Source organism: Epinephelus moara, chromosome 1 (genome assembly GCF_006386435.1).
Source record: "Epinephelus moara isolate mb chromosome 1, YSFRI_EMoa_1.0, whole genome shotgun sequence".
Classification (NCBI taxonomy): Eukaryota; Metazoa; Chordata; class Actinopteri; order Perciformes; family Serranidae; genus Epinephelus; species Epinephelus moara.
Window position 1 is genome coordinate 15,164,165 of NC_065506.1, and position 17,148 is coordinate 15,181,312.

At 42.3% G+C, this 17,148-nt stretch overlaps 2 protein-coding genes across 10 annotated transcripts in view; both read left to right on the forward strand.

Moving 5' to 3' along the window:
• aktip (akt interacting protein) overlaps positions 1–5,213 on the forward strand; it is a 10,412-nt gene extending 5,199 nt beyond the window's left edge. For all 5 annotated transcript variants that reach the window (XM_050044318.1, XM_050044326.1, XM_050044335.1 and 2 more), the window contains exons 8-10: positions 3,260–3,367; positions 3,498–3,558; positions 3,687–5,213. In XM_050044318.1, coding sequence (XP_049900275.1) covers positions 3,260–3,367; positions 3,498–3,558; positions 3,687–3,794 — 277 coding nt within the window. In that variant the 3' untranslated portion in view covers positions 3,795–5,213. The remainder of the gene's footprint in view (positions 1–3,259; positions 3,368–3,497; positions 3,559–3,686) is intronic.
• An 869-nt stretch (positions 5,214–6,082) lies between these two features.
• The window catches only part of chd9 (chromodomain helicase DNA binding protein 9), an 82,501-nt gene continuing 71,435 nt past the window's right edge, over positions 6,083–17,148 (forward strand). For 2 of the 5 annotated variants that reach the window (XM_050044158.1, XM_050044165.1), the window contains exons 1-2: positions 6,279–7,006; positions 10,792–12,463. In XM_050044158.1, coding sequence (XP_049900115.1) covers positions 10,895–12,463 — 1,569 coding nt within the window. In that variant the 5' untranslated portion in view covers positions 6,279–7,006; positions 10,792–10,894. Of the gene's footprint in view, positions 6,187–6,278; positions 7,007–10,791; positions 12,464–17,148 lie in introns of those variants that run through there. The other 3 variants (XM_050044133.1, XM_050044150.1, XM_050044141.1) reach the window with 2 other exon arrangements.

Here is a 17,148-nt window from a genome sequence, read left to right on the forward strand (position 1 = left end):
TTTATTTATTTATTTATTTATTTATTTTAAGTCCACATACAACGGCATTTCAAGAGAATCTAGCAACAGTTTCGTGACGTATTTCTGAGTGAAACGGGATAGGCAGGTGGGACATACTGTGTAATTCCATGGGCGGGATAAAACATTGGGAGGACTTAAATGTGATCGTTGAAATGTGAGTGTGTCATAACAAACGTGTCCATCAGGGGGAGAGAGACAAAGCCCACTGTATGCTCCACGTAGGTGCAGAAGCTGTCCACTGTAAAATGCCTTGAGCATAATTTGGAGCTGCCACAGATACCACTTTCCCCAAAGTGAATAAATTCTAGCCAGGAGGACTGAAACAACTGTGTTTTAGGGAAATGTAACAAGGTTTGAGGTGTCGAATACCCGAAGACACACAGACTTGCTGCTCCAATGCTAAGGGTTTTTTTCCTCTAGTGAAAATGCGTATGTTCCAGAAGTACTGAGCATAGTGTGAGAGATTGTAGGAAGATGTTTTGATACAGTTTTGCTGTTAATGTGATCCCAATTAATCAATAAATCAATATACATATTGCTAGGCTGAATAGAATTAAAATGCAAATCTAAACTCATTGTATTGGTTCTTTAGCCACTGACATAACTGAGTATTTAGCAGAATTGTATTTGATCAAGTCGTAAGTGGTTGTATGGCACAAGGAAGTATTGTTACAAATGTCAAATGCTTAAGCAGATTGTTAATCAGTACATGGAGCATACCTATGGTAAGCTAAATTTACTTTTCAAAGTGTTGTGCGTCAAAAGGTGTCCAACCTGCATGGCCTTGACCCTTGGGCTTACAAGACACTACAAACATAACAATAACATCATAAGAGTAAAAGAACAAATATGATACACCTCCATACATGTCACTTGACATTTGACATTTTGACTGGTCATAGCAGGAAAAAACACAGGCTTTTCATGAATGTTGGCTCAGTTCAATCAGGTGTTCCACTGAGCCAGCATGCTCAATACCAGAACCCTCAAACTAGCTCACCTAAATGGAATGCAGCCTTTTTTAATGTTCTAAGGTACACCTGTGCTTTCCCTGCTGACATGCTGAAATGTCTGCTGTGAAATACACTCAGTTGCCAGTTTATTAGGTACACCTAGCTTAAATAAATGCAGTCTTAAACAGCAGTCCTGCAGTAAATAGTCTCTTCCTGAAGGTTATAATCCTCAGCTTTTGGTAAAACTCTATTAGATCGTGGTTGTATGATCATTTTGGAGGATGTAGGTTGCGGTGCTGTTAAATTGTCTTGCAATATGCAGAGAGTTAATTGGCATCACCTCATGGATATAAATGCAAAGGACAAATTAATAGAAGCACCTGTAAGTATAATTCAGCAGCAGCATCACAGTTTATTTGTCACTGCCTTTTACTATAGAAGGTGATACAAACCAGAAATATAATGAACAGCGTGTACAGGGGCCTGTATCATGAAGCGAGATCAACCTTTCCTGGGTTACCCAGACCTATCCTGGGTTGACTAACCCTAACAATGGCAATCAGGATAATCGGTATCACGACGCTGGATATCAACTCGGTAACTCAACCCAGGGTTGCTTTATCAAGAGCTGTGAACGCGCACGCAGCGGACCAATCACAATCATGAGAGAAGCGCAGTGTCACTGAGCGTCCTCACAGAGCGCCGTATGTGAGGGGAAAAAAAAGTATTTCTCGTGAGGATCAGAGATTAATTCTACTAAAATATGAGGAGGAGAAAAGCAACATGAATAGGCCAACACCGTGGCAGCTGCAGGAGGAGGAAACATGCGTGGCAACGCATAACGGGATAAATAATGTTTAGTTTTAGTTTAGATTAGTTTATTTGCACATAATGTCAAAAACAGACAGTATAAAATTTACAAGATTAAAAAAAGAAAAGTGTCGGAGAGGTTAGAAGCCACTAAAAGCTTATCAAAGAAATTCCCCTGTCAAAACATCAATGAAATCACATAATAGAGAAGAAAAAAAACGGGTAAGGAAAGAAGAAATAGAGGAGGAGAGAGGGAAAAATCAAGACAACACAAGGGAGCAAATAAAATTATGTGTAGGTTAAATTACTCATCACTGGTTCAAGTAGCTACAGTACCTGTACCTGTACCTGATCACACCCTTGAATCCCATGAAATCAATGCTGCGCAGATGAATTGCGTGTATTACAATTATCGTCTAACATCATTGCATCTGATAAATTGGTCTTCTTTGTCATAACGTTATATATGCTACAATAAAGCTTAAAGCTGACGCCACAATTAAATCAATCAACACCAAATTGATAGTCTGAATACAATCATCCTGATATTGAGCTGTGTTAGAAATTAACAGCTGCGCAAAAATATACCTAGTCTCCCTCTTTAAAAACCAAAAAGGAATATCCCTCAAACACCATGAAATGTAGACATGATAGGCTACTTTCCACATTTCCAGCAGCAAAGCTGTCAGTTAGGCCCATTATCTTTAACAGGGATCATTTCCTCCAAGAAAAAAAATGTTGGCACTAATTAATGGTGCTATTAAGTGTCCGCCAATTATCAGTTTCTTTCTTATGAAGGGGTGGGATGAAAGTTCGACTTCTTTCCACTCCTTTTTGAACAATCTTTTCATTGTCTGTTGTTGTTACTTTCTTTTCTTTTTTAATGTTTAAAATAAACTTTCAAATCAAAATCAATCAAATGAATTAAACTTCCCGTCATGACTGGGCTGCATTTCTGTCAGTGGAGTCATTTTTTCCGAACAGCTGATTGGCCAGTGGGTGGTGCTTTTTATAGGATCAGATTCAACCCTGAACTCTGGAGCAGAATAGCCGTTCAGAGTAAGTTACCATGGTGACCCCGATAAGAACTGAACCGGCTTCATGAGACCGAAAACCCAGGGTTAACCCTGAAGTTACCTCGCAGGGTTAACCCTGAAGTTACCTCGCTAAGACATTAATCCTGCTTTGTGATACAGGCCCCAGGTCTTTGCTCGTTAAATTCTAAAAAAAAAAAAGCTAAATTCATTATCTGTAATCTAAAAAAGGGACCAGGAACTCCAGTCATTTTTCTTGCCAGCTGCCTGTCGCAGCTTTGTACATGAAGCTCTGTTTTTCTTTTGGTACTTCATATTGCAGTGCCATATGCAAGTCTTTAAATCTCCTCCACAAGAAAAAGGTTTAAATTTACTTTAGGCTTTATTTACAGTTTGTGTCTCACATGTGTCATAAAGCTAACAGTTTTTTTTTCCTTTCAGATATGAAAAGGACGTGCAGTTGTTCAAAAGCAAAGTGGTGGATAGTGTGAAACTATGCAACAGTCATCTTTTTGACCAGCCCAAGATAGATGATCCCTACGCAATAAGGTTGGTGAACTGTCCCCCAAACATTCCAGAACCTTCACCACCACAAGAAAACACACCCCCTAATCCTTTGTGTGTGTTGAGACTCTGAAGTTGTCTCTCACTTACATTGCCACTCTTATCATTGTGATAGTTTTTCTCCGTGGAACCCAGCTGTTCATGAGGAGGCAAAGGAGCGGATGTTCACGTACAAAGTAAGTTTTTAAAACAAACTCCAGTTTAGTTGACCATCTCAGAGTTTTGGTTGACAAGTTTGAGCTATAAGCATTTTGATTTGTCGAGCTTTTCCTGTCATGTTACTTATTTGCCTGTATTGCTCTAGAGACGGCCTGAGGATCACCACAAGGGAACGCAGGTGTCAGGTCTATCTTGGGTGAAGCCGGGGTCAACACAGCCCTTCAGCAAAGACGACAGTCCTCCACAGAGCTGAACCTGCGCTGTCACTGCAGCAGCCACTAGAGGGAGGCACATGCATGGGATGCCACGCCACTGGCTCGCCTCAGCTGTTTATGTGAACTGGATCCCTGAAACAGTTGGGAGAACTTTATATTAAATCTCCACATTATTGCTCAGCTTTAAAAGCTTTGTAGGCGTCTCCTCAAACAGCTTTAGAGTAAGGAAACAAAGTTTGTATCATATGTAAATCGACGATGACAAATGGATGTCCCAGCAACATCATTTAGGCTGTAATGCAATCAAAGAGCTTTCTCATTTAGATTTTCAGATCCATGCACATGTTGGGCTCGGTGATACAACAAACTGTCCCAAAAAGGAGCTGAAAAGTTTGAGTAAAGCATTCACATGGTAAGTATGGTGGACAACATGGTCTGTACCACTCGTTGAAGTTGGCTCAGGACTGTTTATTTGTCAGACTTGGAATGTTGTCAGTCACAGCTGTGTGAATGAAACCTCCTAAATGCCACCTCTCCCATTACCCAATTAGACATATGTTTTATATTTCTTATCGGACAATGATTTCTTTTTAATCCCACTGTGTAAACTATTGTCTTAGTTTCTAATATATAAGAATATATATATAAAGCAGAGCAGGCAGGTATGGTTTTAAATGAGATCTAAATAAGTAAGCTCCTGTATTTTATTTTGTCTGATTTTAAATCATTTTGAATGTGTTATGTACCTTTTTGGCTGTCGGTTATTAAAGGTTTGATGTGTAAATAATGGTTGCCGTGCTAAGCTTTGACTCTTAGAGACCTGTCTACATTGATGCTTGGATTTATTATGTGGATTTTTTTGGTTGTCTTTGCAAATGTTACTTAAGCTTTCTTACAGATCATATCATCACAAGTCAAATAAATCACGGCAGGATTCCCACATAAGTCAGAAGGAAAAACAGAAATGTATTTTGATAAGGTTTTGTTGTTATAGAGTTTCTGAGCAGCACAAAACAGATTATTGTCCAGCTGCAAGAATCCATCTTTTCTGTTGTGCCAGAGAAATGTCATCATCTTAGGAGGGCTCTGGCTTAGTTGTTAATAATGTTGAACAGCCACTTTCAATATGCAAATATTGTCAAACTAAGGATTTTGGGGGGAAAAGGGTGGATTTTTTAATAATGTGTGGGAACTCCAGAAGGACTACAGCCTTTTTAGAAGCAGATATGGTGCTGAAACCTGTTAGATCTATTTATAGCTGCTGCGAAAGGCAAGGACGTAACAAAATCTCAGTGTACTTCACACACTGACATTTGGGCTGCTGGCATTTTCAAACGTGTGAGTTTTAATGTGTTCCATACGGTACCATTCATGCTCCGGTTTGTGAAAGATATCGCTGCATAGATGGCGTGAGGTTTAATGCTTTTCTCTGAAATCAATAAAACGATCAAAAACTGTCTTGATTGGAATTTTTGTCATCACTTGAATTGGTTAAAGTGGTTTTACATGCTTGAAATACCTGTTGCAGAGCACAGACTTTTAAGTTCTTCTAGTTTTAAGTTTGCATCCCCATTGTTTTCCATGATTGCATTGTCACTAGGTGTTAACTGCTCTTCAACAAAGGGAAAGGGACAAGGAGGAAGGAAGTAGTCTTCTTTTGTCAAGGTACATTACATCTACATGGAGGCGAAGCTTCACACAAACATTCATTTACACAATTACCTGAGCTATTGTCAACTGTACATAGTCTCACAAATTGTTGGAGGATACTACTCAGACAGTATTCTGTTAATTATTTTTTTAATCAAAGGATGTTAAATTGATAGAATACCTGGGGTCACTGGCAAAACCAGGACATTAAAGTACTTCTCCATTAAACACATTGCATGAGGTCAGTATGAAGACACTACTGAGGACGACAGATGAGTGGAGTCCTAATTTAATTCAGGGCAGTATTTATCTCAGTCAGCCACCAGAGGTCGATATGTACCTGCAGTGGAAAGCAGTCCTCCCACCCCTGTCATGTTTGCATTGAGGAGAGACTCCGGTGCATGTGCGAAAGTAAAACCTCTCCAGATTGGCTCTGGCGTGTACGCGGCCATCTTATGCACTCTGTCAACATAAGGACTTTACATATGAACCACGATTTAATCAGCCGCTCTCAGGGGCTGGCTGGGGGCGCCACCGATTCAAAGCACACCCACTGTGGGGGGCGATTTTAATTTCACAAAGAAAGGTGAAATTGTGGCAAACTGTCCGCGGGCCAATCAGAGAGGAGGTCACTAATATGCAAATGCGGTGTTATCACAGTCACGTCAGCAGCAGCGGTAGAGCCGCTGTCGCCAGCAGGAGTACAACTAACAACACAGTCACAACTTCACCGATCTCTCAACCTTCACGTCTGGAGTTGCACTTTGAGGTTCGCTTCAGGTAAGAAATTATATTTCTTCGTGTGGTTTGTGTGAGGAGTGTTTCGGACTCGAGGGTTTGTGTTTCATTCAGGCAGGGAGCTGTCAAATTGCTGACAGTCGGTCAGGGAGGCTCGCCTCAGCTGTCTTATGACACACCGCCTTGCTGAGTGTGGATCTTCCCGGTACAAATAACACACTTGCCAAACTTGTCTGCGCTAGTTTTTGCGTAAGTTTCTATAGAAAGACGCAAATGCCGTCGGACTTTCTCACAGTTTGCCGGTTGGGTGAAATGGAAATGTGCGTGGCTCCCAAAGTAGTCATCAGTGGTTCTTGGTCACGGTGGTCCTGAACTGACAGCGACCAGCCGGGCTCAGCCAGTTAGCACCGCACTCTTATGTGGACCGGTGTATGTCAGCAGCGCCGGTTCGTCCGCAGTTTCACCGTTAATGAAGACGAAAGTCGGGCGAGGATAACGAAGTAGTTGTATTATCATGGACACCATCACTGTCGACCTCTCCGTGTCTCCGGCCTCCTCCCCCTCCTCCCCCTCCTCCTCTCGCTCAGTGTGGAAGCGTCACGACACCTTTTGAATCCTGTGGTTTCCAAAGTGGAGCTGTGGCGAGGAGCACGTGCGACCAACTCAGCAGCTCGCGGCCAGCCGGCTACCAATTAACATCTCAAATCAAATGTCCCGCGTGCGTTCATATCGCTGCAACTTGGCCGACGGTTGTGCGTAAAGTAGCGCAACACATTGCCGCCTCGCTGGCTTACCAAACACCGCACTCAGGAGCTGAAGCCATTGCTGGGCTGAAGATGAAGAGGATGCTGAGACTTCAGAGGTGAGCCCGGTGTCTCCTTAATGAAGACGACACTCCTTATTAAACTTATTCAAACCTTTGAAACGCGACGAGCGCGCTGTCGTGTGTTAAATGGTAGGCCTAATGTCACCATTGTGCCAGGTACAACATTTAAAGAGTCTTGAGTGTGATACTAAATTAAATGAGCCTTTAGTTACAGCACACAATGGCACTTTGTTCCCAAAATGGCTAACTTCAGTCCTCGCTAATGTTGCCGCAATTTCGATATTGCTTTAGCTACAACTTGTTGGTTTTATGTTGTTTGACTGAAGTGCGCAGAAGTGGCCATTTGTAGTTCCAGGCTTTAATGGCGACCTCAGGACAGCTTTGTACGCACTTATTGTTGATATTAGGCCTGAGCTGCACGTGCCTCAATGGTGCTCACAACGTCATGATGATAAAGGAAACAGCTGGAAGGCTGAGGGGACTGGTCTGTGTCTCAGGGCCAGGCTTGGAGCGTTAAAGGTTAGCAGAGGCCTGGCTAGCAGACTCAGGGATATGCTACATTGAGTCATGGCACATGAGGAAGATGATATTATTTCTTTAAACCCATAACAGTTCAGTTTTCATATGGCACATACTGTTTAGCTTTACCTCCAGTTAACTGTTGTAAATCCAGCTTGGATGGACTGCTGCGCCTCAGCTTTCAACTCGGGTTTGGCTTCGTCTCAGACTTACTTTGATTGTCACCATAAAGAGAATATCTGGGTTGGGAATCATTTCAAATGCCCAAAAAACCAACAACAAAAACTATGCCATGAAAATTAAACTCATTGTATGTTTATTAAATGATGACACAAGCATACTTCATACATTGTCTTGTGATGGCCACAAAATCAGTACTATCATCTAAATGATTAATGCACATCTTAAATGAGAATTATTATTATCAGAAACCCAAGCACATAGAAAAAAAATCATTAAATGTTTATTTATACTGCTGAGATGTGGCAACTGTGCACATTTTCCTTTGTCATTTCTTCAATATCATCTCTCCTCTCAGACTGTTTGTACATGGACTTGAATAACTTGTTTATGATCAGGTTTTTGGAGTATCCCATTTATGAGCATGTAAACACCATATTCTGTTTATGAGAAACATTAATATGCTAGCTGGTGTACTTTGAAAGAAACTGTAATGTATATGTGGAATGAATAACAAGATTTCTCTGTGCTCATGTAAACACTATATCCTGAATATGAACATAACCAGGATAAACCTGATTACCCATTAAACAGCTTAGTAAACAAAGTTGGAGGCACAACCCAAATTGACACGGACGACTTCATGCCTGTGTGAACAGATTGTTTTTAGGACCTGTTGATGGTGGTTGGTGGGGAGGGTGATATAGTATGTAGGTATGTGTGTGATAGCATGACAGTGAGCCATTGAGGGAACTGGAGGCAGTGATGTTGTTGGATCATTTTCCTACCTATGTTTGTTCAGTTTATGGTTTAACTTTGGTTTAGGCGTAATGTTTTTAGTCATTTGAATTATTCTACCACACTCTGAATTGCTGGCTAGAAACAAAAAAACTCAGTGATGCAAATTAAATAAACTAATAACATCAGGTGTGAATGAAGTGTGAAGCACAGCACTCGGATTTATCCAGCAGCATTCTATAGCCTGTCATCGGTCTTAAACAGAATTTCTGACAAACAAGATAGAAACTATTCTGGTTTAATGACCTGCCTGTACAACACTAAAAAGAACCATATGATTTGTGTAAAATAAAGAGAATATACTTACAAGAGCCTTGTAACAGCTCAGTCAGTGGATAAAACGTAGGCTTTGTGCTCCTTGTCATATTAGATAAGTGATATGACAACTGAGGAACCACAGGTGTCACAAATTATGATCTGTGTCAAAATATTGTGAGACTTAAAATCATGCACTGTTTAAAAAAAAAAACACACTCACAAGCTGCAAGTCAGCCACAGAACAGGAGTGAGAGCACCATGATGCAGTGGTAAGCAGGGTTTCAGGGTTCTGACCTGCTGGTTGGCTGGGGCTTTTCTGTATGCAGTTTCAGTGTTCTCCCTGGGCCTACTCAAGATCCTTTGGTTTCTTCTCGCAGTCATGCCCACCCTCCTTCCACACACTCTCACACACTTAGCCAAAACCCCCCTTTAACAACATAGCCTAAATGTTGAAAGGTTGGCAATTCAAATCACATTTTAATATAAAACCTCAGGCATATTGCTAATGTTTCTCAATTATGAAAATCCTGACAAAAGTTGCATTTTTAGATTACCTGGCAGACTGCACAAATTAATGTTGTCTGTGTCCTTGGGATGTGTAATAGGATTTAAGGAAGTATAGCCACCTATGTATTTGCCACAGCACATGGACACTATGTCCACCATTACAGTGTTATTTATGTACTCATCGCTTGCCTTCACAGTAAGTAATTTTAAAAATAATTTGTTTGGCCCATGTTTTACGTATCACACATGATACGGTTTAGGCTGCCATAGTTATGGACTTAGAAACTGACCAACACCCAGCATATTTAAGACAACAATTACAGAAAATACTACTTTGCTATGCCACTTTTCAGCTCGACTGTCAGTTTAAATATGGTAGTTGGTGAAACTAGAAGTATCTCTACAAGTTAGTGTTGTCAAATATCGATTTATCAGTATATTCCGAGACCGAATATCGGAAACCGCTTCAGCACTCATTTTCCGTAGTAACGATATACTAGTACAAGCCGCACTTTCTCGCTTTCTCTTAATGAGTATTTACTATAGTAACTCAGCAGTTGTCTGCTGCTAATCAAGAAAAGTCATCATCATGTTAAAGCCTTTTTAAATTTATCTTTTAATAAAAAAAATAAAATGATATGCCCAAAATGTCAATTTTCCCCATGGTATCAAAAAATGGTATTGAAAAATATCAAATTAATGATATTTTTCAAAGTACAGTATCACAGTGACCAATTCCAGTATCTTGTTAACACTACTACAAGTTATACTAAAATACTGGATAGATAGCTGTGTTTGTTCATGCTCCTGTGTGCCTGCCTGTGTGCATAGCAAGTCAGCATATAATGACTGACCTGGGTTAGCTTCTGTCATCTTCCGCTGGTCTGCGGTTGCAGAAGAGATACACTCAAACACACACACACACACACACACACACACACACGCTCAAAGAACCTCATCTGCCTCTGGCCCTAGCTGTTGAAATTCTATCAGCTGTCTGCACCTCCCACACATTCTGCAGCGGCAGGGCAGGCCGCTTCATTGGTTGTGGGGGTGGGGGTGGGGGGTTGAGGTGCGTTTTGTGTGTGTGTGAAAGGGGAGGGGGTACAGGAAGAGGCACCTGCTGGTGGCTGGCGGTTGGTTTGCACCAGCTGCTTTGCTACACACATAAAAGGCACTGCTGATGGGTAATTAACGGTACCAAATTTTCCCCCGACCCTTCTGACCTAGACATTACCTGCTTTTTTTTTTTTTTGACACTGGAAGGGCATTCATGCAATTGTAGTAGCCTACAAACATGTATCACTGATGATGAATTGGACAATAAATATCACAGGGAAAAAATACTTGATAAGTTTCCACGTCACCTCTGCTGGAAAATGATTCATTTGTGGGTGGTGTGGTGACTGCTGGATTATATTAATGAGTATCTTATAGGCTGTTTGCAAACTGTAATCAGATCTACACGTAGACCATAAATTTCATAGTGAGATTGCACAGTTTCCATCTTCTCATATTAATGTTGTACTGTATTTTTTTTCTCCTCTGTTTTTGGAAAGGGACACAATATAATGGACATGCTGTAGCTCACAGTGAGGCTCATTGGGACCAGATTGGATCCAGTGGAGTTCCAAAGGTTCCAGTTCCCCTCCGGGCTCTGCCATGGACTTCTTTAATGACCCTAACCTCTTTGTTGGAGGTTTGGAAGGGCTGGATGAGGATGGCTTCCCCTCGGCACCATCACTTGTGGATGAGCTAAACCTCAGTGCCGACTTCGAGCCCCTCCAAGTGGAGTCTCTAGACCAAGGGAAGCACCAAGACATGATGCCACCAGTTACTACCCAACAAGCCATGCCTGCTTATAGTCAGCAGATGGGTCACTACATTGGCATCAAAGCACAGAATCCTATGGTGCAGGCATTTTCTGGACCTGGGGGCACAGGTGGTGGAGGTGGAGGCGTGATTGCAGACCAGCATGGCCAGTACCATAATGCTGCCATGACCCAAGTACCTCAGTCCAATGGGCTGTTCTGTAACAGTGGTAGTCCAATGTGGGGCAACCAGGATCGGAATGGGAATGTGTACCACCCTTTATCTCAACAACCACAACAGCTTTGTCATCAGCAGCAGCAACTGCACAACCAGCAACTTCATGTCAGACAACAACAAACACAGCAGCAACAACACCGCCCGTGTCATCAACAACAAGAGCAGCAGCACCACAGAATGCGGCAGCAGCTGCAACAACAGCAAAGTCATCAGCAACAGCTGTTAAACCAACGCCAGCACCAACAAATTAACACACAGACTATGTCCCTGCAGCAACAGCAGCATCATAATTTCTCCTTCCACCAGGGAGGTCAATCTCGGAGCCAACAGCAAGGTCATCATGCTCAGCAGCAGGTTCAGCACCAACTTACTGTTGGAGGACCAAGGTTCCATTCAAGGGCTATGCCAAGTAAGTCTTATTTGGATGGTCAAAATGCTTCTCTGAGTGGGACTTGCTTGCAACCACAGCAGCAGCAGCAGGGTAGCTACCAGCTGGCCAGGGGAGGTCAAGCCTTCTCTGGATCAGGATCGGAAGATTCTAACCTGCCCTTCCCCATGCATTCGTCATCTATGGTTCACTCCCTGCCCACATGCTCAGTCAGTTCTGCCACTGCTTACCAACCTGCTCAATACCCTTCCTACCCTGGAGAGCCAGAAATGCCCAGTCTCAGTCAGCAGTCTTTGTCCACAGCCTCAGTGTCTATGCCCACCACCAGCACTGAACCCCTCACTTCTACAGTGCCTGAGCTCTCGGGGACAGTGTGTCAGTTTGCAACCACAGCTGTTATGAGGACCCCGGTTAGCCAGGCAGAGGAATGCCCTTTCCGGGCCTTACATTGCTCTGGGGAAACCCAGGCAAACTGCAAGTCATCTGAGATGTTTGGTGAGTCTATGAACTGCTACCCTAGCATGGCTAGCCAGCTGCCCTCTGAGCAGCCTCAGAGCTGCGGGGCCATCAACACTAATGGATATCAAGAATTGGGAGACAGTCTCCTGCCATCAGATGCTCAGGAGGAAGACTTGGGGGGCCTGGAGTCTCCTGACCTCCTGCCTGACCTACTGCCACAGCTGGAGGCTGCTCTGAGCCAGCAGGATGAATCCAACTGTTCTTGGGTCGATTCCAGTCAGGAAAGGGGACATGAGCTCAAGAAACCACCACCTGTTGAATGCAAGGAGGAAAAGGTAATGCAGTGTTACAAACTTAATTATTAGTGTCAATATTTTTGTTCTTAAAAAATTAACATGACACTATATATTAGGTTTACTGTAGCAGGGCAACCCTCTGAATGTATTCTTTTTGTCCTAGTCTAATTTATATCTGCACACCCTATGCACTCTGTTCTTTACCCCAATTTCTTCAAAGTTTAGATTAATATGGGGAATTGGAGGATGACGGTTGATCAGTGGAAATTAATTAGATGTTATATTTGCACTTGTGTCTGCTTTATTAATGGATAACATTTCCGTGCTGACATTAAGAGAATTTATGTATTCTTCCCAGTGCGGCATAGCCCAGAATCTAGCCCCTCATTTAATGTTTAATTATCCCAGATAGAACATGTGCGTGTTCTGGTAGGAAACCTGCAATCAGTGGTGGAGAGGCTGTACCTAGGGCCACCTGAAAGCTTTCTGAAAATGATAATGGTCTGTCCAGCCTGGCCTGTCTATCTGCCCAGTGCGCCGACAGCAGGTCAGGCCTGATTAGGCTAAGAGTGGCAGGAGTGTCTTCAGGACTTAGCTGTAAGCATACTTAGGGCTATATCAAGATGTGGGTCAGGGCAAGCCAGAGGCACTTGCACACTGCCTTGCTGGAGTGTGGGGGAGGTTGCACACTGTTGTGGTAGCTGCCACAGTTTCTGTGTGTCTGTCTGTGTGTCTGTGTGCATGTGCACATGTGAGAGTGCAAGCGGGAAGAAAAGAGCGTGGTGGAGGAGAGTGGTTAGCACTTGAGGGAGGGGGGATGGGGTTTGGGAGATGTAGAAAGCAGTAGCTCATGGAAAAAAGAAGAGGAGCTTAGGAAAGAAAGGAAGGGAAAGAGACAGAGAGGAAGAGCATGAGAGGGAGAAAAGAAGCAGAGGGGGAGGTTGGGAGAATGCATTAGCTGGCTGTAACAGGCTTCAGGCGGTTCCTGGACCTCAGTTGGCTAGTAACTTAGCAGCATCCACACAGCCTCCTGGCCCACAAGTGACATATGACCAGCAGCAAAAGCAACAGACATTTCCTCATGGTTTGCACACACTTACGAGGAAGACATGATTTCCAGCACCCACATACTCCTATTTGATCATATTTATGTGGGAATTCAGCAAATTTAAAACAACACATGTACCAGTGACTCCACAGATTTTGTTGGGTGCAGCAGAAACAGATTATCTCCAACTAGAAACATGCACATGTGAAAAATTCCCACATTTTTTTTTTTAATAAGAACACTCTTGTTTTCCATGGCCCACTGCTGTCAAATCTGAATCTTTCTCATTTCCACTGACAACACAGCAGTGTTGTTTGGTATTATCTTTCCAACCCCACCTTTTCTGCATTTACCCTGGTGTAGTAAACACATGAATGATTACCATTTTACAGTAAAGTTTGAGTGACTCATTTAAATCTCTCTGAACACTGTCCTCTTACTGGCAGCAGACCATTAGCCCCCCCACCCCCACTCCCACTCCTGAAACCAAACTTATGCCCTTGAGCCAAAACACAACCTGTGTGTCGAGTACTGCCTCGACTATCCCCCAGCAGCCAGCAGGTGACAACAAAACCTGTGTCCTGTGTGTAGGAGCTCTGGTTAGGCAGACCGTTTGCCCATCTGCAAAGGTCCTTGACTGAAATGGGGCCATGAACCACAGCCATACCAACGAGCCTCTCCCTGTCTGTGTCAACATCCAGCCCTGTGTTGATGCTTACAGGCTGACCGTGCTATTCATGTGCACTGATGTGTGAAGAGCCTGCTGATAGTGTGTTTGCTGAACAGGCAAGGCATCAGGGGCTAGCTGCCCACTCTTCACTCCCCCGCAGTGAATGTGGCTAATTAGGATTTCCAATGGTTGTAGTGGTCAGCTGCAGCTGTGATGAGCATCCGGGGTTTGAGATTGAACGGTTGTCCCAGGTTGTGAAATCAAAGGTTGAATTGAGTAAAAACAAAGTCTTAGGCCCTGTTGTAATGGATCTAAAATGAACAGCTGTGTGTAGAACGCTAGCTTGTCCCATGAGTCATTTCAGCAACATTTATGGACTGCAAGGGGTTTTGTCTGAGGTGGCAGTTCAGGCATTCTAGTGAGACACTTACGAGCTGGATTCCAGTTTGTAATGCTTATGTGGACCCATGTGAGTCAGCGGTTAGTCTTTATGCTGTGTTTAGTCAGGAACTCAAGACTGATGTCTGTGTTATCTCTGTGCATGCTAAAGGAATACTTCACCACCCCCAAATGACCATTTGTAAGTCAATTACTCACCCCGTGTGACACAGAATTTGTGAGGAAAGCTTTTTTTTTCTCTCATGCCTCTGGCGGAAGAAGAATCCAAAGAAGGCAAACTGTTGTCTGTCAGAAAGGGCCGTCTGTTGTGATTTAATTGCTGTTTTCAACGGGGACTCCAATGGCATCAATTTGTCAATAATTGTTTCAGTTTTGGATTCTTCTTTCAACAGAGGCATGGGAGAAAAAAACATTTTCAATACAAATTTAATGTAACTTGGGGTGCGTAATTAATATATGAATGGGGGATATGGGGGATGACGTATCCCTTTTTAAAGTAAAAACGTTGTGATTTGTAATATGTGTAGGTTGAAATCATAGACTGTATTTAAAGATGGACGACAGGACAGCTCCCCTAAAGTGAAGCCGAAACATCGCCAGCTGGTGGCTGGCTGCAGTATAGGTCATAAAGCTTGTCCTCTCCATGTTAGTAGACGGGACATGGGCCAAACTAAAAACTCACACATACATTTTTCCCAAAGATGGTTTCTGTCATTTAAGGTAGTTTCATCACGCTGCTGCATGTTCAAGTGTTTGTGTGTCTGATAAGTGTGGTTTTAATTGGTTATTAAATGCTATGAAAGGGGAATTTTTACATCATGATTGACAATTGTGTGAGCCAATTGTTAGGCTCACATTCAGCAGTGCTGCTCGAGATTGGTTGGACGGGTGTATGGGCGGAAAACTTGATACTGTAGAGATCGCTACTGCACACCTTCTGGCTGCGAATGACGTCACCAGAGCAAGATGGCAGCAGCTGTATTCTGGGATATTTTAGCTTCATGTGTGTAAAGTGGGGCAGTAAGTCTATACAGTCTATGGTTGAAAAAGACATTGTGGGCAATGTTGAAAATCGGTGTGGGACTGCTTTGTGTAGCAGTCACATTAAGTGATCAAGTATCTTAATTTGTCTGGTCACTGGAGAGTTAATCAGTGAGTTACTTTAAATATGGTTTAGTGAGAAATCGATTTTTTTCTGTGTGGTCATTTTTAGAGGCAATGGGTCATTTGGAACAAGTGAGCCAAAGCTCCACCTGCTGACAACAGAAAGTGTGGTTTTAGTGGTACTTATTTAGAAATTAATATAGTTTTGGACTAATGGATGGCATTAAAAATCATTGATTGCTGCTGTTGCTCACTGGTGGGATAATACAGTTTTGAAATGTTGTTTTAAATGTTCTTGGTTCAAGAGGCCATTATGTGGAGATTGCCCCACACTCACTGTGTTCCCATGCAGTGTAGGAAAACAACAGTGTGTATGCTCAAATGGCACAAATTTGATGCCATGTGGGGCTGATTGCCTGTTGCCACAGCAGTTTGACTTTCTGTTTGCCAAGTACTGTTGTTGTCATTGGCTCCTAGTTGGCAGAAGGTACTATTTATTTTAAAAGAAGATAGTAACTGTGGTCATGATTGACGTGGATTCACTTCTACAGCACAAATTTAAAACTGCCTTTAAAAAAAATCGAGATTAAACACTTTTGTGCCTACAAGCCATGAGACATTGTTATAAACTAAACCACGGGTAAAAATAATTTCACATTTTAACCTGGAAAAAAATGGCTTACTGTTAGCTTGTTATTTTTGCCTCTGTGTGTGTAATTTGGAGGGGATGATATGTGGTCAAGAACACACCATCAGGATCTCAGGTGTCTTCCTGAGAGGATTACCAAACATGAAAGCAGCAGGGCAACACGGTAAACTGGGATTGCTCAGCAGAGCAAACATAGCCACCCTAATTGGCAGCAAATACAACCAGGGAATTGAGCTGTGAATTGAGAACAGGTATGTGCGCAGTCAGATTATCACCCATGTTAAACTGTGTTGGAAATGTAAAATAGTACATTACGTCAAATTGGAAAATTTTGTAGTTTTCTGTCGTGACGTCTGTGCAAAGTAGTGTCCCCTAGTGTTGTTTTTGGCGGCCTGTTTTAATTTTAGTTTTAGTCTAGTCTTTGTGTTAAACTGTCATTTTAGTTTTTATTAGTTTTAGTCACATTTATACTCTTTTGTCTAGTCAAGTTTCAGTCAACTAAAAGTCTGAGCATTTTTGTCTTATTTTAGTCAGAATGATCCATGACTATTTTCGTCTCATTTTAGTCGACGAAAACTGATGACATTTTAGTCTAGTTTTAGTCAATGAAAATTGTATTTTAGTCTCTTTTTAGTAATGCAGTTCTATTATACCCAGTCAATATAGTATAAGTACCTAGTATAGTATAACCAAACCAAAATTTTCTTTTCTAAATTAGCTCCTAGTTAGAACTAAATATATATTTATTTATACAACGGTTAGTTCCGACCGAGTAATTTGATTGGACGAGAGGCATTCCGTGAGTGCTGATATAGAGTATAACATCACTGGGACTTGTAACAGTAAAATCACTC